At 45.3% G+C, this 22754-nt stretch overlaps 1 protein-coding gene across 1 annotated transcript in view; it reads right to left on the bottom strand.

Moving 5' to 3' along the window:
- KIF18A (kinesin family member 18A) overlaps window positions 1-22754 on the bottom strand; it is a 312020-nt gene that overhangs the window by 168626 nt on the left and 120640 nt on the right. The window contains exons 7-9 of the mRNA XM_086959474.1: window positions 14639-14815; window positions 10343-10417; window positions 263-378 (exon numbers count right to left, since the gene is read on the bottom strand). Coding sequence (XP_086815600.1) covers window positions 263-378; window positions 10343-10417; window positions 14639-14815 — 368 coding nt within the window. The remainder of the gene's footprint in view (window positions 1-262; window positions 379-10342; window positions 10418-14638; window positions 14816-22754) is intronic.

The following is a 22754-nucleotide window of genomic DNA, read 5'->3' as shown; positions in this document are numbered from 1 at the left end:
TCGAACCCAGTTCCCCAGATTGGAGGTCGGCCGCCCTAGCCGGTAGGCCAACTCCTCTACCCATGTAGACAAGATTATGATATGTAAAACAAATCTACCTGAAGAATGAAAAAAAGGTTTTATTTCGGTTTAAGCCTACGTCTCTAAAATATTGTATAGCTATCAAAAATCCAGGCTAATTATATTATAACAACTTTAAACTACTTTTTGCCAATGAGCCAAACAGGATAGATTGTCAGTTTCTATACAGCAAGTAATTTACCTTTCAATCTGAGCTTTTTCTTGGTTACTACGAAGCAAAAGGCTCTGTCTGCGCCGTTCAGGGATATCCATTTTTTGTTCTTCATAGGAACTAAGTTTTTCTTTTAACATCATAATCTGAAATACATAAGGAATAGGATAAAGTAGTGCAAAAATGACAAATAGTAGAACAGAAAAAGTCAATCTTTAACATACAGAAAAACTTCTCTACGTGCTTATGTCAAACAAAATTACAAAAAACTACAAAGTAAGATAAAATCCATTAAAGATTGAACAGATCAACAATTATATTGGTGAAATTACAGTATTCCAGGAAGGGACCACCCTGCTTGAAATGAAAATGTATGATGTAAAATGTCACTTTTAAACCTACTAAATAAGCCTGGTTTGTAGCAGTCAGACACTATAAACAGAGAGCACTCCATTTTCCCAGTCGTTTTTAAAATCAAGTGAGATGTGAGTACGTCTTGTCTAGCTCAACAGAGTGTCTGGAAAAAAACATTTCTTCATCATGTTATCATTTTTGCCGGTGACCCACTTTGTCTTAAACAATTCTCTTCTTCCCAATTCAAGACCTAAATCACTAACATACTTGACAAAAGAAATGGTTTTATGTGGGTATTTGCTCGTAGTCCATTTTCATTTCAAGATTCTGAAATGAACCCGGACTGGCCCAACTAGAAAGTCACAGATGGATGGGGAAAACCTTAATTGTATCATCTAAACAATTCTTCACCAGTTATTTTCGGCATGGAAAATTAGATGAACAATGTGCACTGCCTTCAAAATCCGTTTTCCTCTAGCTTAAGACTTATTGTGTTAACCAAACCTGATGCCAAGATAACAGACACATTAGCTTTTATAGGATTTCCAGTTTATGTTCAATCAGTTTATTCCTACTTCGGTGGCAAAATAAAACTAGCATTGGCATAGCCAATAGGTCTCGCTTTTGGGACCTTATACGTATTTAGTTATGCAGCACAATATCCTTAGTGCAACAACATCAACTGTATTGTATTGTATTGTATTGTATTTTGTGGTAGTAAAGCGCAACATTCATCCTGGGTAGGATATCACGGCGCTAAGATTGCTAGAGTCAGTGACCCGATGGTAAGAGGTTTCAGAGGGATTTGTCAAATTTGGGGAAGAGTAAGGTTTTCAGTTTTTTCCTGAAGGTGAGGTGGCAGTCTGTGAGCCTGAGAAAGACTAAACACTTATAAGGTCCCTAAGGTGAGACCCAATGGATATGCCAATGCTTGTTTAAATATGTTAGCCTGTCTACCTTTGGTCCATTATCAGCATGCCGTTATCTTTTTCAGAACTTGTTAAAGTGCCATTTTTATCTAAATACGGATTAGTTATAACATCAGGTAGCACAAGTCTTATGCAAGCCCCTCGATATCTACATGAGAAGGTTTAACAGTAGATATGGAAAGTGAAAAAGTAGTCCAATTTGATGTATTTTCATCCTACTTGTTCGGACCCGATGCATCTTGAATTTTGGAAAATCGCCACTTGATATTGCAATGGTTGCTTTACATTCATAAACACAGAGCCGTGGTACACATTTTGTTTCCCAATCCACCCATGAACCAGGAATTGCAATACATCCAGGTATGGTGCACTTCCCCACCTGGGGACAACAATGCTGTTCAAACAAAGAGGAGAAAACAAAAGTAGAGCTTCACTGCAAAGTCTGTAAAGTGAGGCTGATGTGTTTGGATGTGAATAAAACCAATCTGGCCACTTTGCAACCACCACTCTGTCTTGCTTTATTTAGTTATGTGTTTATTTTTCATATTTAAAACCTTTTATTTCTCTATATCCCGAGGCTGCACTTTGGAATAGAAAAATGTCATAAAAAGGGCATTTCCTGCAAGAGTGTTTTTCTTTTTTGGATCCATTTCACAGGGAAGCAACTAAAGGAAAGAAGGGAAAAATAGGTTGTGAACCGTTTCAAGTCGCGGTTTCCAGTAAGTGAGGAGCAATTGGAGTAGAGAGTCATCTATGGCACTTATGTTCCAGGTGAGTATTGTTAATTCAATGTCTAGAAGACATTAAGCAAGCAGTGTCCAACAAGGTACTAGATTGGAGTGTGAAAATACAGTTAAAACCATGAGCCATGCTTACTGTAAATTGCTTGGAGGGGGACCTGTATAATTAATAAAGAAGGTTGTTTCATCCAATTGGAGTCCTAAAATCAAGGTATACATATTGTTAATTAAATTACCCTCATGGTCTTTTTTATCAACAAGTTGGATTTACTAGCCACCAAGGGGGCTGAACGATTAGTGAGAAAGCGCGCTTATAGTAGGGCATAAGTATAACGAATATGCTACTTACCAGTATTCATCTGTTCTTGGCATGTAGGGCTGCTGACATTCATATCTGTGCATAGATCGCCGCCTAGTGTTGGGTCCGGATGATCGCACATTGTTGTCCTGGAAGAGTCTTCGTAGTATCACGAGATAGGTGGCTCCTCCCCTGGACTACAGTGCGCATGGGCATCGACTCCATCCCCAGATTGTTTTTAGCCATTGTGGCAAAGATGGAGTGTAACACTGTGAGTGATGACCATGTTAAGAGTAATTTTGAGTGCTGCAGCCGCTACAGGCGCCGGGGAGGAGGGTGGGCGATATGAATGTCAGCAGCCCTACATGCCAAGAACAGATGCATACTGGTAAGTAGCATATTCGGTTCGAGGCATGTGGGCTGCTGAATTCATATCTGTGCATAGAATACATAGCAGTCCCTCCATTAGCGGCAGCCGCCTGTGCCAGCTGCAGCAGTTTGAAAAAGTGTTTTTAGAACAGCCTGCCCTACAGCTGCCTGCTGTTTGGAGTGCACATCTACACAGTAGTGTTTTGTAAATGTGTGTGTGGTAGGCCATGTGGCTGCTCTACATATATCTTCTAAAGGAATATTTCCAAGGAAAGCCATGGAGGCCCCCAACTTTCAGGTGGAGTGGCCCGTGGGAGGACCATTAAAGTGCGCTTGGCTTTTTCATAGCAAATTTGAATGCACTTAACGATCCACCTGGCTATACCTGCTTTGGAAATGGGGTTGCCTTTGTGTTGTGGCGAAAAGGCAACAAACAGTTGTTTTGTTTTCCGAAAATCTTTGGTCCTATCAATGTAGTACATTAAAGCTCTCTTGACGTCTAGTGTGTGGAGTATCCTCTCCGCCACTGACTCAGGATTTTGGAAGAACACAGGCAGTTCTATAGTCTGATTGATATGGAACTGTGAAACTACCTTAGGAAGAAATTTAGGGTTAGTGCGAAGCACCACCCTGTTGGAGTGAATTTGTATGAATGGCTCTTGGATAGTTAGTGCCTGGAGTTCACTAACGCGTCGCAGTGATTTAATCGCTATCAGGAAAGCCACTTTCCACGTCAAGAACTGAATCTCGCATGAATGTAGAGGCTCAAAAGGTGGACCCATCAGTCTGGTGAGGACCACATTTAGGTTCCATTCAGGAGCTGGCGGGGTCCGGGGAGGAATGACTCGTTTGAGTCCTTCCAGAAAAGATTTAATGGCAGGCACTCTGAAAAGTGAAAGATGCGGCCTGTTTTGTAGATAAGCTGCTATTGCGGACAAATTTATACGAATGGAAGCATAGGCCAGATTGCATTTGTATAGATGTAACAAATAACAAATGATGTTGTGAGTAGACGCGTCTAGCGGGTTGATGTCGTGGTGTGCACAATAAATGACAAACCGCTTCCATTTCGCCGCATAGCATGCTCTGGTGGTGGGCTTTCTTGCCTCCCTTATGATATCCATACAGTCTGGAGGCAAATTGAGGTAGCCAAATTCTAAGACCTCAGGAGCCCGATCGCCAGGTTGAGCTGTTGCGGATCTGGGTGCTGAATGTCGCCATGGCTCTGCGTCAAAAGCCTGGGTGTGAGGTGCAGCCTTTGATGCGGTACCACGGATAGTTATAGAAACGTGGTGTACCATGGTTGGCGTGCCCACGTTGGAGCAACCAGGATGAGCGTCATCGAGTGTTGCTTCAGCTTGCGTGCCACCAGCGGTATTAGAGGTGCTGGGGGAAAAGCGTACGCAAATATGCCTGACCAGTTCATCCACATCGCATTGCCCTGCGACTGTGGGTGTGGGAACCTGGCGGCAAAGCTTTGGCATTTGGCGTTTTCCTTTGTGGCGAACAGATCTCTGGATGACCCCACTGCTGGAAGTACGGGTGGAGTACTGATGGATGTATCTCCCACTCGTGCATTTGGTGGCTGTACCTGCTGAGCAGGTCCGCCATCTGATTGTCCTTGCCTGGGAGGTGTTCCGCCATGAGGAAGATGTTCCTCTGAATGGCCCACTTCCACATGCTCTGAGCCAGATGAGACAACTGTGGACAGTGTGTTCCTCCCTGTTTCTGAATGTAGTACATGGCTGTCATGTTGTCCGTCCGGATCAACACGACCTTGTTGCACAGATGTACCTTGAATGCTTTCATCGCCATGAAGATAGCCATCAGCTCTAGAAGGTTGATGCGCATCTTCTTTTGCTGCGTTGTCCATAGTCCCTGCACTGTGTAGTGGAGTACATGAGCTCCCCAACCCTGGAGAGATGCGTCCATTGTCAGAATGATCTGTGGCACAGGCTCCTGGAACGGTCGTCCCTTGCAAAGGTTTTGTGGATTCCACCACTGCAGAGAGTTGTATGCACGACCGGTTACCAACACTAGGTCTTTCAACTGTCTGTGAGCCTGATTCCACTGACGTGCTAAGCACTCCTGAAGGGGACGCATATGTAGTCTCGCGTGCGGGACTATGAAGATGCAGGAGGCCATCATGCCTATCAACTGCATGAACACTCGTGCCTGAAGCGAGTGTTGCGGTCTGAATTTCTGTATCAGCAATTGAATGCTTATGATCCTCACTGAATTTGGCTGTGCTTTGGCTGCCAGAGTGTCTATTGTCGCGCCCAGATACTGCCGTACGTGGGCGGGCTGAAGGTAGGACTTTGGGTAATTCAGTGAGAATCCCAGATCGTGAAGAAGGTGAATGGTGTGGGAAATGTGGGTGGCACACTGCTGGGCCGACTTTGCTTGGATAAGCCAGTCGTCCAGATAAGTGTAGACGTGAATGTTCTGTCTCCGTAGGTGTGCAGCCACTGTCGCCAGGCACTTTGTAAAACCCTGGGTGCCGTCGTCACTCCGAAAGGGAGGACCTTGAATTGGTAATGCTGATTCTGAATGGTGAATCTTAGGTATTTTCTGTGTTACGGGTGTAGCGGAATATGACAGTATGCATCCTTCAGATCTAATGTTGCGAGGAAATCTCCCTGACTGAGCAACGGTAGAACCTGCTGCAATGTTAGCATGTGAAAGTGTTCTGATAGAATGTACTGGTTTAGGGGACTGAGGTCCAGTATGGGTCTGAGGGACCCGTCCTTTTTTGGGATCAAGAAGTACAGTGAGAACACTCCTGTGCCTCTTTCTTCCACAGGCACGAGCTCGATTGCTCCTTTTTGCAGCATGACGAGTACCTCCTGCTGCAATAAGTGCAAATGCTCTGTGGACATAGGACGGTATTGGGGGTATGTTGGGTGGAGTGGATGTTAACTCCAGACAATAACCGTACTGGATAAGCTTTGTGACCCACCTGTCTGTGGTGATGGACTTCCAGACAGACAGGAACTGTTGAAGTCTCCCCCCGACCGGTGTTGTATGGTCGGGGGGCAGTGACAAGGCGTCACGGTTTGTGAGCGGCGGAGGATCGGGAGCTGTTGTTTCCACGACCTCTGCCCTTGGCGCTGTTTCCACGATATCCACCTCTACCTTGTTTGGTGTACGTTGTTTGTGCGCCACCTTTATTGTACTGTGTTTGCTGGGACAGCTGGCCTCTGGAAACTCCTCTATTGTTTGAGCGACGAAAAGAACCACCCCTGAACGGCTGCGACTGGAGAGCCCCCATAGACTTCGCAGTTTCAGTGTCCTTTTTGATTTTTTCTAAGGTGGTGTCCACCTCAGGTCCAAATAAGTGATCAGGGTTTACAGGCTGATTTAGTATGGTGGTCTGTATCTCTGGCTTGAACCCGGAGATTGTCAGCCAGGCATGTTGCCGTAACATCACACTTGTATTAATGGCTCTGGCCGCGGTGCCTGCTGCGTCCAGTGCACACTTGATAGAAGCATTTGAGATGAGCTTACCTTCCTGTATGAGCATCTCTGCTGCCTCCTTATATTCATCTGGCAAGTGTTGTAACAGGGTCTCCAGTGTATCGTAATGGGCCCTGTCATGTCTGGCCTGAGTGTTTGAAATGCGCCAGATATTGGCCGCTTGAGCTGCCACCCTTTTCCCTGATGCTTTTAGCACTTTAGATTCTTTGTCAGGGGGAGGAGCATCACCCGTTGTTTGTGAATTTGCCCTCTTCAGGGCATTGGAAACAACCAGAGAGTCCAACGGCAACTGGCCCTTGATGTAGGTAGGGTCCCCAGGCGCCGGTTTGTACTTCTTATCAATTCTGGGGTTGATCACCCTGGCCCTTGTGGGCTCCTTAAAGATGTCCCCAGCATGTTTTAACTCACCCTTCAGCATTGGCAGAGTCTTGACAGTCCTTTCAGAGGTAGAAAGGTGTCAAACAAAAAATCCACTTCAATAGGGTCAGCATGGAGCTGGACATCATGATTTTTGGCTGCCCATTCAATAAGCGCATTAAACGCCGCCGAGTCTTCAGTAGGCGAGGTTTTTACAGTATACACATGACTGTCCGGGGCAGTGTGTGGATCACCTGGGTCAGCAGCGTCCGCCCAGGGTTCATTGTGATCTTCAGGATCAGTGTCTATAGGATAGTTGTACTCCTCATTGTTACCTTCCCCTGTCTCCACATCCGAGTAAGTGGGCAAGATAGAAGCAGTGTCTTGGCCACGTGGAGATATTAGGTTTGACAAGAACGGGTGAAGTTGTGGAATCCTTCTTTTTCAATGGAATTTTATAGGACTCCATAGGCTGTTCCCGGGCGATCTTTCGTTTGTAAATTGAAAGTCTACCCGTGTCGGCGTCAATGAAGTGTTCCGACTGCTCTTAAAGCGGGGGTTGTCGATGCTTCGCGACCACTACCGCAGGTTTGGGCTTCGGCCCAGTGGACACCTGCTTGGACGCTTCGACGGCCGTCTTAGGGGCGAAGGCCTTAGGTACCACTTTCGGCGGCAGCGTGAACTGGATGGGCGCCGGCGACTTATGAGGTTTACTGGCAGGCTTCGGTGGGGAAGTATCCTTCAGTCTGACAGTCGAAGCCTTCTCCTTAATTCGCTTCAACGACTCAGACACCTGCTTCGAGAAGGAGAAGGATGGCTGCGTCGACTCGACGGGTTCCTTCGAGCCACCACCAGGCGTGGACTCTAGGTTCGTAGCGCTCTTGGCCTTGTCTGGCCGACGCGTAGGATCGAGAACCTTCTGCGCTCCGAGTCCTTTTTCTGTGTCGACGGACTTCGGCGCCGATTTTTTGAGGTCGATGTCCTTGACCTGTTTTTTCGGTGTCCCAGTCTTCGGCTCGACACCCTTTAGCGACCTCACCGGGTCGATGACACCTTTAAGCTTCGTCGGCGCCGATAGTTCAGAGGACTTCGAGCCGGCCAAGGCAATACGTACTTTCGGTTTCGATGTCGCCTCCAGTGTTTTCGGTTGCGTAGACACCGATGCTTTCTCTTTTGGTTTCGATTTCACAACTCGTGGCTCCTTAGAAGTGTCCGAAGCCGGGCCTTGAGGCGAGGCTGTAGAACCCAGTGTAAGATCTTGGGTAAGGCCATGTGGCGATCCCTTGACCTGAGCCTTAATAAGTGTTGTGGCCCCCGTATCGACGTTTGGGCATAGCTCCTTGCTCGAACTATCTTCCACGGCCCCAAAGGCCCCATCGTCGTCTCCTACCTCGTCGACGACGTCTTCAGCATCGACCATTTCAATATCAGCGTCGTAGCTGGAGTCGATCTCCGATGCGGAATCAGACAGGATCTCTCGAACTTCCCGCTAGACTCCCTCATCATCCTCGGTATCGAAAATGTTCACCGGGTCAGGTGCCGTCTGCTGGGCCTCCTTGCGCGCTGAAGTCGAATCGTCTTCTTGGAGCGGAAACGAGAACAAGCCATACAGCTGGCTTCATCGTGATCCGGCGACAGGCACTTGTTGCACACCGGGTGGACGTCGATGTGAGGATATTTCGAGTTGCATACGGGGCACCTCTTGAACGGGCTCCGTTCCATGATGGGTCGTCGATAAGGCCTCAGGCGTCGACCGGGCCTTCAGTGCCGATAAGCCACGCGACTCCTCTGGATGTCCGACTCGGGAACTGAGCTGGAACAGAACTGGGTACCGATCGCAAGACAATACCGACAATATACTAAAGGCCTTTTTTTCTAGATTCCGAACTTGAGGGAACAAATATGCATCCGAACCCAATGGCGGAAAAAAACAATCTGGGGATGGAGTCGATGCCCATGCGCACTGTAGTCCAGGGGAGGAGCCACCTATCTCGTGATACTTCTAAGACTCTTCCAGGACAACAATGTGCGATCATCCGGACCCAACACTAGGCGGCGATCTATGCACAGATATAAATTCAGCAGCCCACATGCCTTGAACTTACCCACAGAGCCTTAATTCACCGCAGAAACAGGATCTGAAAAAAGGGTTTAAGGAGGTTAAAAGGGTGAACTAGGCGTTCCTGTGCCTGCCAAGGGGTTGCGGGGTGGGCGGGTACACTTACTTAATCGCCGTGTTTCTGGTCGGGCAATTGCTTTCCAACTCCACGCGGCAGTCGTGGATATCGCTGTTGCTGCGTCAGGGGACTGAAGAGAAAGCCTGGGTAGTGTAAAAACTAACGCGCATGTGCAGGGGCTCGTGCTCACGTTGACGTGATGACTCACACGCGCATGCGTGTATATGGGCCATTTGCATCACCTTGCGGGAGAGCCACTAATCATTTGCGTATGGTTCCCTCGTTTCCAGGGTGATTAAGTAAACAGTAAAAATATACTTGAAAGGGAATAGTCCTAGCTACGCACAGGGATTCTATTTGGACATTAATGTTCAAGAGCGAACTTGTGATTGATCAATATTCAGTGTGATAAACAGGCAATAAATGGTTGTTATTGCCTGTGGCCAACATGGCTCAGCATAAGTAGCAAAAAATTAAAAGGTATGAGTGCTACTAATTTCAGTGTGCTTATGTACACGCCAAGGACTCACTAGTATTGCCTATGGTCAACTGGTGGATACACAATAGCTAAGCGTTGGTATAATAAGCAGAGTGTGTGTGCGCTAATAATTACAGTGAGCACATATACAGGTACAGAGCTTGAGAGTAGCCCTTCCTGATTAACCCCTCAGGGGATAGTAAGTAGATCATACACAATACAGCATATATTTTTAAGGCATTTTACACTTCAAGGGACGTGCTAAAGTCCATAAGCTACAACACTAAACCCTAAAATGACACTTCCACCAATTGTTTCATGTCTTGGTTAGACATTTGCCACCATAATCTATACTCACTGCCCTACATTGGATCGTTTTCAAGGTTATTTGATGCCTTCAGAAAAAGGCCGAGACTAAGTGGATTGTGATCAATATAAGCACTTGGAGATTATGGTGTCCACCAAAGCCCCGCCAACAAAAATATAATCAACAATGCTAAAACAACCACTTTCAAAATAAGTGGAAGCCCGAGAATTAGAATGAGCATTATATTCATTAGCGTTAAAAAGGTTCCATGTAGTAGCCAACTCAGACAAGGCCTTGCCTCATCTATCATATTTAAATAGAGACACTGAGACCTTAGCAGTTGCAGAAGGTTTATAGAGTGAAGCTGACTCCCACTAACAACTGCAATTTTGATGTTAACATCACCCTCAAGGATATACGAATCTCTAGGTTTCCTTTTTGGTACGGTGTTTATTACTGGGAATGAAATTAAGCCCTGTGGCAATGAAGTTCTTAAACTTTAAAGTATTTTTGTGTTTGGCTTCACAGCTTACTTAGAGTTAACTGTTTGTAATAATTAACTTTCTTGGAAAAGTATATAAAATGTCAACGATATTTTATACAACATGAGAAAAAGAAACATACCTCTTTCTTTTGCTGTTCACAAATCTTTACATATTGACTAATGTGGCTGTCCAAACTGACAACATTGCTCTTAACCTATGAAGGAAAAAAGAAAAACAATGGTTATTATCTACCCCTCCCAGGAACACATCAGTGTCAATGGAGAATAACTAATCTTTGCATTCTGTTTGCTTAGACCAAATTGTAACCTGGTAGTACCTTTTCATAAACCTTTTTCAATTCCACTAACCATTGCAAAAATACATCTGAACAAACAAGAACAGCATATACCCACACTCCTGATAAACAAGAGGACATCAAACTCTGATATGCGAGAAAATGCACGGGACAAGACTGTCAAGATACCACCACCGAGGGGGTTATAAAGAACTTAACAAGCTTCGGGGCTTCGAAACATGGGATCTACTAGGGATCTCTACAGTGGGAGAGCTCATAGCCAAGGGAGCACGCAAACCCTTTCCAGTCCTTCGGACAGATCTCCAACTTCACACCTCCCAATTCCTTGAATATGCTCAGTTGTTGCACACATGGGGGATGAAGGGCATGGAAGATAAAGAGTTCCCAGAATAGGCACCTCTGGAGGGGAGAATGCTTCAGGAAGAGTTAACCTTCAAGGTGGTCTCCGTTACCTACAACACAATAAATAATAATATGCCCGATTCTCTGGGTAAGCTGAGGGAGACGTGGAGAGGAGACATGGGGGTGATGAAGGATGTGGACTGGGAGGCTGCCTGAATGCGCCCTAGAGAGGTTGCGATACGGGCCAGGTTCCGCCTCATTCAATTCAAAATCCTCCATTGGGTCTATTATGATGGAGAAAAATTACATTACATGGGACGCGCAGAGTCTCCTGGGTGTTTGCGCTGCCAGGCTGCTCCAGGCAACTTCCTTCACATGATATGGGCTTGTCCACATATAGCAACATATTGGCAGGAGATAATTGGTGAAGTAAATCTAATCCTGAGCACCTCTATTCTGCTACACCCTTCTGGGTATCCCCTGAGACACGGACATCTCCTGACCTCAACTACTTTTTAGTACACTTGGTTTGATGATGGGCATGTGGGAGATTGCATGACACTGGGGCGCGCAAGAAACCCACTCACTATCCGAATGGCAGCAGGGCATGGATCTTTACAGGGCCGCAGAGAGGGTGACATAGAAAAGCAGAGGGTGCCCTAGAAAATTCACAAAAATATGGGCCAACAGGACGAGAAACTATGGTCTAACCGAAGAGGCCGGGGACTCACAACATGTTGGAACGGGGACGTCTGAATAAAAGACGTCTCTCGAATCAGGATGCTCTGAGAAGGGAATGTGATGGGGATCGCAGTTATTTTGTAAGGTGTACAGGGGTGATTGAGGTGACCCTGCTATGGCGATACACTATTGTTATCAGCTATTTATCGGGTCTGAGCAAATTATGCAAATATGTACAGTATGTGCAATTCGTTGTTATGGTTATGTAAATGCAATGTTTTTGCACTGGATAAAAAATAAAAAATATTTTTAATTTTTTTTAAAAAAGACGGTCAAGAAACTTTAACTAGGCAGCAATACTTGGCTATAACAAAGGCAGAATGCTTGCAATACACATTTCTACAACATGATAACCTTCACTTCTAATCCCAATCTCATATTCAGACTACTTGCACATACCTTACAACTCTTCCACCGTCCACTCTGCTTGAAATCCATTTATTTCATGATCAACTTAAACGTTGCTTATGCCTTGCAAACTCGTATGTGGTTAATTGTACGCAATTTGGTGTAGGATTACATTTTTTGCGCTGTACTTTAGAATCTATCTCAAGTGATTTGAATAAAACATCATAATAGTTGAAGATGGCTTTTGAAGGATCAGACAGAAGTCCCACCAAATGGCTGATAATAAGACATTCGGCACTCACTCAGCAGACATTCACAGAAAGAAGGAGAACACAGAAGCAAAGGCTAAATAATGGCTAGGTCAATAGGTCTGGCTACATGGTCAGTGGAAATGAGGGAGCAGTTGGGTGAATTAGTGAATGTGATAACAAGTCCTTGCCAGTTGCTAAAACAGTTCACTACAGACTCGCAATGGAAGCAATCCTTAGGAGGCTGAATAATACACCCAGAAACAAAAGAAGAAACATCCCTAAAAATCCTAAAGTTGAGAAGGTCAGCTTGAGGGTTAGGACAGTTTTCAGCGTTCACTCATAGCAATCAGGACTGGAGGGGAAATCTGATGAGAGAAAGTGGGTCTACGCATTCAAAGGCCCGACTTAAATGGCAACAGTCATGCAAGCGTGCTAGAATGCGTTTTAAGAAGATATTTTGGTCCCCTTGGGAATAGTGTAAAAAACTGCCAACAAAACATTTCCTATCCTCCTATCCTATGAAAAGCCGTATCTTTAAAAACAGATAATATTTTGTGGGAAGTCCAAGTAATGTCGGTGCTCTGTGACTTCAATCAATCAATCACACGTTTGTTAAGCGCTACTACTCACTAGTGAAGGTCTCAAGGCACTGGGGCAAGGGGGTTTCGCAGGTTCCAGTCCATCAAGGAGAGGGGTCTGTCAAAGAGCCAGGTTGTGAGGTTTCTTGTGAAGATGGTTAGAGATGTTGTCTGTCTGAGGTGGAGAGGCTCTGGCCGCGAGGAAGGAGAAGGAGCGGCCGCCTGCTCTGGTCTTTCTGGTGTGGGGTACCGTAGCGTGGGAGTGCTGGGCTGACCCTAGGGTACTTTCGTGTGCGTGGAATTTGAGTCGGCTGTTCAGGTATGCTGGTCCGGTGTCGTGGAGGGCCTTGTGAGAATAGGTGAACATCTTGAAGGTGACTCTAGCTTCGATGGAGAGCCAGTGGAGTGTGAGCAGATGCTGGGAGATGTGGCAGTGTCTTGGCAGGTTGAGGACCAGTCTTGTGGCAGCGTTCTGGATGTTCTGTAGCTTACGTGTGAGGTGTTTGTTTATTCCGGCATAGAGTGCGTTGCCGTAGTCGAGTGCTGGTGACCAGGGCGTGAGTGATGGTCTTTCTGTGTTCGAGGGGGATCCATTTGAATGTTTTGCGTGTGCGGCGGAGGGTGTGGAAGCAGGAGGACGAGACAACGTTGATCTGGCGGTCCATTTTGTGTACAGAGTGCAGGATGATTCCCAGGGTGCGTGGGTGGCGGACTTCCGAGGGCGGGGGCCACCAGGTGTCATTCCAGGCATCGCGGTGTGGGCCCAAGATGAGTAATTCGGTTTTGTTGGTGTTTAGTTGACTTTCAATCCCATGTTCTTAGTATAACCTCCTGCAAAAAGCTCCACCGCTCAAACCTGGCTTAAGCACCTTACTGCACTCAATGTCCAACCTACCATCGTGGACTCAGCTAAATCTTTAGGCATAACACTTGACACCAATCTCAACATGCAACGGCATATCAGCAACGCAACTAAGGGAGCCAACTTCCAAATCAATACCCTGAGGAAACTTAAACCCTTCCTCCCAGCCAAGGACTTCCAAACTGCAGTACAAGCCCTAGTCATGCCGTGCTTAGACTACGGTAGCGTCGCCCTCTGCGGACTCCCCCTATCTACAACTGCACCCCTGAGAGCCTCTTTGAACGCTGCAGCGAGACTTATCACTGGATCAAAAAAACACTCCCATATTTCCCCTGACCTAAAATCCTTGAACTGGCTGCCTTTTGAGACCAGAATACATCTGAAAATTGCATGCATGACTCAAAGGGCTATACACCACAGATCACCCGGTTACCTTACTCAGAAGCTGACAATCTCTGGTGGCTCAAGATCCACTAGAAGTTCAAAGAATCTCCTTCTGAAACCTCGTAGATTCCGGAAGGAAAAAACATAAGCGCTCCTTCTCAGGAATGGCACCCACAATCTGGAATTCACTCCCTCCAGAAACCAGACTTATCACCTCCACCACATTCTTTAAGAAAGAAGTGAAAGCTATCCTCATGGATAAATTCACCTGAACATGTACCTAACTTTAAAACTTTTTGAGACTCCTGACTTTGTGTAATACTTGCTTATCAGATTGACTATTAGTATTATTGTTTAACTGATTGTGTATGCTCCCTCTTTTATCTACTTTATTTTTTACTACCCATTTACTACCTCAACTATCTGTCGCTCAAAAGCTTGTTAATTGCTCTCTTGTTTTTACTCCCCCCCTTGTTGTAAAGCGCTCTGATATCTGCAAAGATCTTGTTCGCGCTATATAAAATTCTCAAAATAAAAAATAAAATAAACAAAACAATAACAGAAGTTAAGTAGACAAAATCCAAAATCGCATTTAAAAAGAAATTCTACTTACGGCAGACTTAATGTCCTTTGCTCTGTTTGCATACTTAAGTGTATTATATGTGTCCTCATAGGAGAGAGAGGATGGACTAACAGCAGCAATCATTATAGTGCGACAATTGCCTCCAAGGGAATCCTTGAGTAAACGTGTAAGCTTACTGTTTCTGTAGGGAATGTGCTGTTTTTTGTTCTAGAAAAAGAAACAGCATTGAAAAAAGTGAGTTTGATTATACACAGCTCTTCAAATTGTAATCTCACATGAAAAAAATACAACATGCCAAGTTTAACAAATCCTCTACAAGCACAGACAAAATGCATTTTAGTGGTTAAGGCACTAGACTGAAATTAAGTTATTTAATTCTGATTGACTGAATATTTATAAAGCGCTCGAATGCCGCGGCGTCTTGGCATGTCTTGAACCATAGTATTACCTATGCTTTTACAAAAGTATCTTACTATAAAGAAAAGGCAGTAATGCCACCTCCATATCAAACAGGTTTGAGTAAAAATAAAGTAGGAAGTCAAATTGTGATTGCAAATGCTGAAATTCGCAGAATTCCAGCGCTTGCAATCGCAATTTGGCTGTGGGCAATGTAGATAGTTCAGTTCAAAAGCTTTATTCGATCATTCAACTAACAATCATAAAATCAAACAAAATATTACATACATATCCAGTAAAAAATTGTTAAAACGTTTTTAAAAAATTAGAGATTTAGTACAATCACAACAAGGGGAGGAATAACGATCGGCATAGCAGCAAAATATACAGGAAGGGATATATTCACAGTTAGATTATGAATTCCATACTTTTCCTAGCGGACACGGATTTCAGGATAAAAGTCGCAGTAAAAAAACAGAAATCCGGTACATCAAGTGCAAATAAAAACCTCATAGCAGTTTTAACAGTGGACACAGTATTTCTTAAAAAGGGGTTTAAAATAGGCAATACGGAGATACAAATACAGGGGGCAGATAAGCAAAAAGTGCATAGTGCTCTGTTTGGAAGATCCGTCACATGGACAGGGGAGTGACGTATGCTTTTTCATCAGGGGAAAGCCACCAGGTTATGAACAATGCCTAATCTCAATCGTGTAAGGACATACTGGTGAGATTGCTTGGTGACCATTTTTAGGTACTTTGAAAAGCCATAGCCTGCCAAGTTATTAGAATGGTAAAATAAATGTGTTGTAAACTGGGGGCTGGCTTCACTACGCAATTTTGCTTTGACCCCCAGATAGATATGTTTGAGCTCCTGTTTAGAAATATTAATGGCGCTTACTGGATCCACAAAAACGTCCAGATCAAAGACGTCTCTATATGAAGTCAAAACATATTTAAGCCATGGGATCTGACTAAATTTATCCAGGAGGATGCAGTCGCTAATTATTCTCCTAGTGAAGCCTGTTCCATCCTTGGCCCAGATAGACCTCCAAGCCATTAAGGTCCTCAATCCTGTTAAATCAGTCAAATATTCCAGCCCCACCTCTTTGTGAACCAACTCATTTGAAGCCGAAGTTGGGAGGCAAAGAATCTTCTTTAAAAAGTCATTTTCGGCTACTTGCAGATCCCCATGTTGGCAATGTACCCAGACACCCGAACCATAGAGTGCCACTGAAGCACATCTATGTCGGTAAACATTTAACATATCAAGTGTACGGCGGCTTCCTAATTTAGAAGCAAATCTAAAAAACCCTGAGGCCCCCTTACCCATCTTAGCCTTAATATTAAGGATCTCTGGTGCCCATGTACCACTGCTACTGAAAGTAATTCCTAAGTAGCAGAATTTATCCACCACTTCAATTCTTTGATCCTTAAACTGGAATGATCTCAACTTTTTCACCTTCTTCTCACATGCCATAATAAAGGTTTTAGAATTATTAATTTTTAGTTTTGTTCCCTATATAAAATCGAAAAAACTATTCATTAGTCTCTGCAGACCTACTGGTGTTCTAGATAATAGAACAGTGTCGTCTGCGTAAAGCAGTACCGGAATTGCTTGGCCCTCAACTAGCGGTGCATCGGTGCTGACCATTTTCAGCTCGGAGTCCATAGCATTTATAAAAAGGGAAAAAAGCAGCGGGGCTAGAACACAGCCTTGCCTAATCCCAGATTTGACCTTAAACTTATTGGTAAATTCCCCCGCTTGGCCGAATCGAATCTGGGCCGACAGCTTATTGTATAATCTGGCCAGGAAATAGATAATTGCAGCAGAGCCACCCAAGTCAAGTAATGTGGACCACAATAGAGCATGATCCACCAGATCGAATGCGCTGGTAAGATCCGCGAAGCAGAGGTACCCATGGTAGATTCTTGCGCTAAAAAATTATAGGACACATAACTATCAAAATGTATCTCAACCGTAGACCACGTCTCTTGGAGGCAGAGTATGTCATAATTAATAATAGACTCCCTCCAACCAAGAGGCTCTTCCTTTTGTCGCCAGCCAGCGATGTTCCAACTCACTAGTTTATATCCGGTTCCACAAAGGACATCCTCCGTGACCAGGGGTCTCTTGTGGGTGCTAAATTTACTGTTACAGTTTAACCACCTGACTACCTTGTTTTTTAGTGAACTAAAAGTTTCTTCTTCCCCCTCTTCTAAAGCGGGTGCTCCCGCCAGGACCACCATAAAATGATTTGCTTCAGGTGGAAGGTCTGGTAAGCGTGATCTGTTAACTCTACACTCTTTTGCTGATGCCGGTGGTCCCAGGTGACAGTCATCAGTTTTCCCCTGGACACTACTACCCCCCGGCAGGGGAGCAGGTGTCTGCTTTGGTGGTACCTGGTTCACAGGGTTAGAGCCTGGTAGGCCAGGGGGTTTACAGTTATGGGTAGGCGCCCCTCCGTCTACTAAGGTGTGAAACCCCCCACTTTGGGATACAGGTATTAAGGCTACACTCGGCTTGTTGGTCATACTTGTGTTCGCTAATAGAGCAGATGTAACCTTCTCAATATTTGACAATCTAAGTTCAATTTGCTCCATTTTAGCTTCTAGGGGGAATAAAATAGATTTAAATAACGCTCCCAAGCTTTCAATTGACAGGGCATTACCGGACTGAGTAACAGGATGGGGCGTAGTTAGAACAACTGACCCTTTTGTAGAAGCTTTTGCCCCCCGGTTGGTGTAGATGGGGAATTACTATCATGTTGTAACTTTGCTAATTTAGCCTTACTTCCATCTTTCTTATTATAAGCCCTCTTTCTTTTAGGGATAGCCCCTTCTTTGACCCCCAGTGACAAAGTATTATTAATGGTAATACCAGGATCAGAGGATGTAGTTGCATGATTATCGAGAATTAGATTAATTTCAGGCAAGATTTCATTGACTAGAATGCCCAAGTCCTGCATAACATGATTATCCCCTTCGGGAATAATGTCTTGGCCAGCCACACAGGGCATTGTAGAAACAGTATCCAGCAATAGTTCCCAGGGAAGATCTTTTATCTGCTGAAATTTCCTGTGACAAACGTTTTTCCAGAACAGATATTTCAGTGTCAATTAGGGTGTTAGCTCTGATAAAAAAAATGTCCATACCTCCCACTGTTGACCCTCCGGCTGTCAAAGACTTACTCCTCGATTCGCGTCCAGCCATGGTTTACAAAGTTAGTAGGTAAAGTCCGATGACCAAATAAAGAAGGTGGGCCCGTTCCAGTCCAGACCAGTCAAGAACGGGCAAAAACGGGCCCACCCTTGGCCCGGGCTTCGCCCGGCGCCGTCCCGCGCGCGTCCCGCGTGGGCGGAGGTAAGCGTTGCTTATAATGGGGAGGTTGGGGGCAGGAAGAGTCACAGGTGCGCCTGATTGACTTCGCGCACTGTCCACTGGGACTCGCAGTCCCGCACCCTCAGTGAAACGCAATCCAATTCCACCCGATAAAGAAACCAAAGTTCTGGCAGGCAGGTCGGGTCTCCAAACGGTGTCCTGACACCAGGGAACAGAGATTCACCACCAACCGGCTGCGAGCGGCTCCCGCGGAGCCGTAGAAGAGCTGTGGGGGAGGCTGGGGGCGGGAAGAGTCACAGGTGCGCCTGATGGACTTCGCTCGCTGTGAAAACTGCTCAGGGTTTTTTTGGCAAAACTCAGATATCAAGGGCGCACTGCCTCAATTTCTACGTTACAGTGTGTCGTTAGGATAATCGATTTGTAGTGCGTAAAGAGCAGGCGGAAAACACCCTTAACCGCCTAATGAGTCAAAGACCATACAATAATTACACAGCTGTGCTCTCGCAACTACAACAAGGTATCATAAATTTAAGCACAATGACAAAAAGTAAACAAATAAACAAAAGCAGATACTTTAGTGTGTTTCTTGTCCCAGCAAGATGATGATTTATTGTGTCCAGACTTGAGGAATATCACAGTAAGCCGACACGTGTTTTGTCGTGTGCCGTTGAGTCAACACGACTCTTCAGGGCTTTAGACTCGACTCAAGATTGTGATTTGGGAATGGTCTGGAACTAGTACTTGTGTTCTACGTAGGTAGATTTAGAGAGAGACAATGAGTTTATTGGAATCGGATTGATAGGTAAGTAGGAATGGAATTTCCAATGGAGTCAGATGCAAGAAGTTGTTCTTGCCGCTGTGATCCGTCCTATTGGGTGTGTTACAGTCTTCAAAATTAAGGCGCTGAATACGGGTATGTTTCAGGCATTAACCGGGAGGGGATCTATCAATCGAAATACTCCAGAAAACGGGTTCTTTTCCTTGTTTTAGCGGTATGCGGAAGAGCGGTATCCCTCCTCTGTTAGTTCCCGGTCGCCGTCTACCATGAACGGACCCTCAGTGAAACGCAATCCAATTCCACCCGATAAAGAAACCAAAGTTCTGGCAGGCAGGTCGGGTCTCCAAACGGTGTCCTGACACCAGGGAACAGAGATTCACCACCAACCGGCTGCGAGCGGCTCCCGCGGAGCGGGGGCCGCGAGCCGTAGAAGAGCTGTGGGGGAGGCTGGGGGCGGGAAGAGTCACAGGTGCGCCTGATGGACTTCGCGCGCTGTCCACTGGGACTGGCAGTCCCGCACCCTCAGTGAAACACAATCCAATTCCACCCGATAAAGAAACCAAAGTTCTGGCAGGCAGGTCGGGTCTCCAAACGGCGTCCTGACACCAGGGAACAGAGATTCACCACCAACCGGCTGCGAGCGGTTGGTAGGTAGTCAATACCCGCATGCAAAATAAGGAATCGTAAAAATTGTGATTCCTCATTTTGAGAAAGCATTTAGAGAATCGCAATTTGCGATTCCCTAAATGCTATGCTGGGAGGCATCGCAAATTGCGATTTTGCCTTAAGGAATCGCAAATTATCACAAACTTCAAGTTGGTGGTATTTTGCGATTTCATTTCAAGAAGCACGTTTTGGCTTTTTACAAAGTGCCATGTGGCATGCATACATGCCCTTAGGGCATGTATGTGCGCCACATGGGCACACATGGACATTTGAGGGGTGCTACAGGGTGTCCTTTTGGAACACTTGCACCCTTGAAATTGCGCCCGCAATTTGTGAGTGCCTCTTAGTTCCTTGTAAATTGCGGGCGCAAATCCTATTCATTCGTATGGGCCTTTTGGCCCATAGGATTGAATGGGATGGTATTCCTTGATTGCGAATTTCAATTAGAGATTCGCAATTAAGGAATATTAAAGAATCGCAAATATTTTTGAGATTCCTACCTACATTCAATTCAAAATTGAATTGACCTACATCTGGCCTTATAGCACAAGTTACTTACCTACGGTAACAATATATCTGTAAGAAACAGTAGTTAGTATTCGATTCCTTACCTTGGAATATCCTCAGGCGTCAGACTGGATCCGGAAACTTTTGCGTAGCAGTACCCTTGCGCGTCGGTAGGCGTCGTCTGCGGCCGTCGTCGGAGTACTTAGATGTCGCCCTCGCATGCTGACGTCAGTTCTTATACACAGCTTTTCCACGCCAGAAACGCAGAGCCATGATAAACTGGTGCCAAGAAACTAGGGCCCTGAAAGGGGTGAACCTTAACCCTAGATATCGGTTCGCAGAACAAGGAGGATGGCAGGGCGGTAAGCAATCTAATACTAACTACTGTTTCTTACAGATATATCGTTACCGAAGGTATGTAACTTGTGCATCTGAAAGAAACAGGTTAGTATTAGATTCCTTACCTTAGAATAGATACCCCAGCAATACCAACCCCGGTGGTGGGTCTGCGAACCAATGATCACACCAGAAAGTCCTGGAGAACGGAACATCCGAAAAAGCCATCTCTCTGGACTTGGCTTTCCAGGCAGTAGTGTCTTGGGAGCGTGTGCAGCGAGGCCCACGTAGCTGCCTGACAGATGTCCTGCAAGGGGACTCCCCGACCTATGGCAGTAGAGGCCGCCGTGTGGAATGGGCACGTAGCCCCACAGGAGGCTCTTTTCTAGCCAGAGTGTAACAAGCCTTGATGCACAAGACGACCCATCTAGAAATAGTTCGCTTGTGCACCGCCCGACCCTTATTAGCACCCACGTAACCAACAAAGAGTTGGTCATCCACCCGGAACTGGCGTGTGCGATCTAGATAGAATGAGAGCGCACCACTGTGCAGACTTGCCGAAATCTTAAAAATATATTTTATTAGGCCCTAAGGGTCCTTCTGGGATCCCCTGAGCAGGCCTAGGGGTCAGGGTGTTACTACCCTGCCTCTTGTTATATACCTTTGTTTATCTGTTTTCTAGTGACCCGCTTCTACCAAGCCACAAGATGGCTGGCAACACTTCCTGGTTTGGAGTGTTTTCAGCCAATCACGGTGAAGCTGGTGCACGGAACTTAGGCTTGTCCAGATATCAAAACTTTTATTTTTCTAATTTCAACGCAACTACTGAACATATTTACACCATTTATAAGAAGGTCGCTTTCTGTCCCACGCACTATCTTTTTGCCAAATTTGGGGTAATTCCGTTCAGTAGTTTCGGCTGTAGCCTTGATTTTTTTTACTAATTTTTTGAATTTCTTAAAAACTACTGAATGGATTTACACCATTTAAAAGAAAGGTCGCTTTCGGAACCAAGCTCTACCTTTTTGTCAAATTTGGGGTAATTCCTTTCAGCAGTTCGGGCTGTAGCTCGTTGCAAAATTTCCTATAGAAATGAACACAGGGAAAACGAGTTTTGGGACCACCTTTTTTCTCATCCCCGCTTGACGAATCGCCCCCAGACTTTCAAGATAGGAGCCGACCTAAAAAGTGCAACTTTTTGGAAAATTTTCATAAAGATTTGTTAAACGACGCCAAAGTTACAAATAAATCAAAAATGCTTTTCCTATGGAAACTAGATTGTAACTATAACTACTAAATATATATATTTTCACTGAAAAGACCATAGGTTTCAGGGACGTTATAGTTAGTTGGACATTTCTCTCATACAAAACCATAGAAATTCCCTGCTATAGTTAGTTCAGCTAACTATAACTGGCGCCCCCGGAATGCACTGCTGGTGACGTCACATATTATATCATTCATGACATGGTCAGTGACATCACTGATGACGTCATCCAGTGACTGTTTTTCTTTAGAGTTTATATAATATATATATATATATATATATATATATATATATATATCATAGTGTATTGTAGAATGAGTGGATGTATACGTGTCTGAATTGAGGATTTAGAACAGTACGTGACTGTTTAAGTGAGTGATTACGTGTCTTACTGAATGCATGGATTAGTGACTAAACTGTGTGAATGTCTGTATTAGTCTATCTGTTGTTGTATAAGCTGCTGCATGGGTTGGTCAGTAGCTACATGAGTGTCTATATGGGCGATCGATTGGCTGCCTGAGTATTTGTATGGGTGCCTGAGTGTGTGGGTGGGTGGGAGGTGTGTGACTGTGCATAGATGTTTGAGTGGTTGATGCACTGTGTTAATGGGTTCAAGAGTGCATGTGGACGGGGGGGCGTGGCTAGGGCGCCAATGGTGGAGGCGGCGTGAGCGGCTAGCTCCGGGCCTGATCCCGCCAATTATCCTGTTAATCGACCTGTGGTGCAGCTGATTCTACGGACACGGTGTCGGAGCATCCAAGGAACATACCGGCCAGCTACGGTGCCCTTTAAGGATCCCGAAGTGCCCCGGCAGCGAATAAAATCGTCCGATAGTCCCAGGGGAGATACGGCAAA

Source organism: Lissotriton vulgaris, chromosome 2_2 (genome assembly GCF_964263255.1).
Source record: "Lissotriton vulgaris chromosome 2_2, aLisVul1.2, whole genome shotgun sequence".
Classification (NCBI taxonomy): domain Eukaryota; kingdom Metazoa; phylum Chordata; class Amphibia; order Caudata; family Salamandridae; genus Lissotriton; species Lissotriton vulgaris.
The sequence above is the reverse complement of the archived record's forward strand: the minus strand, read 5'-3'. Positions and strand labels throughout refer to the sequence as shown.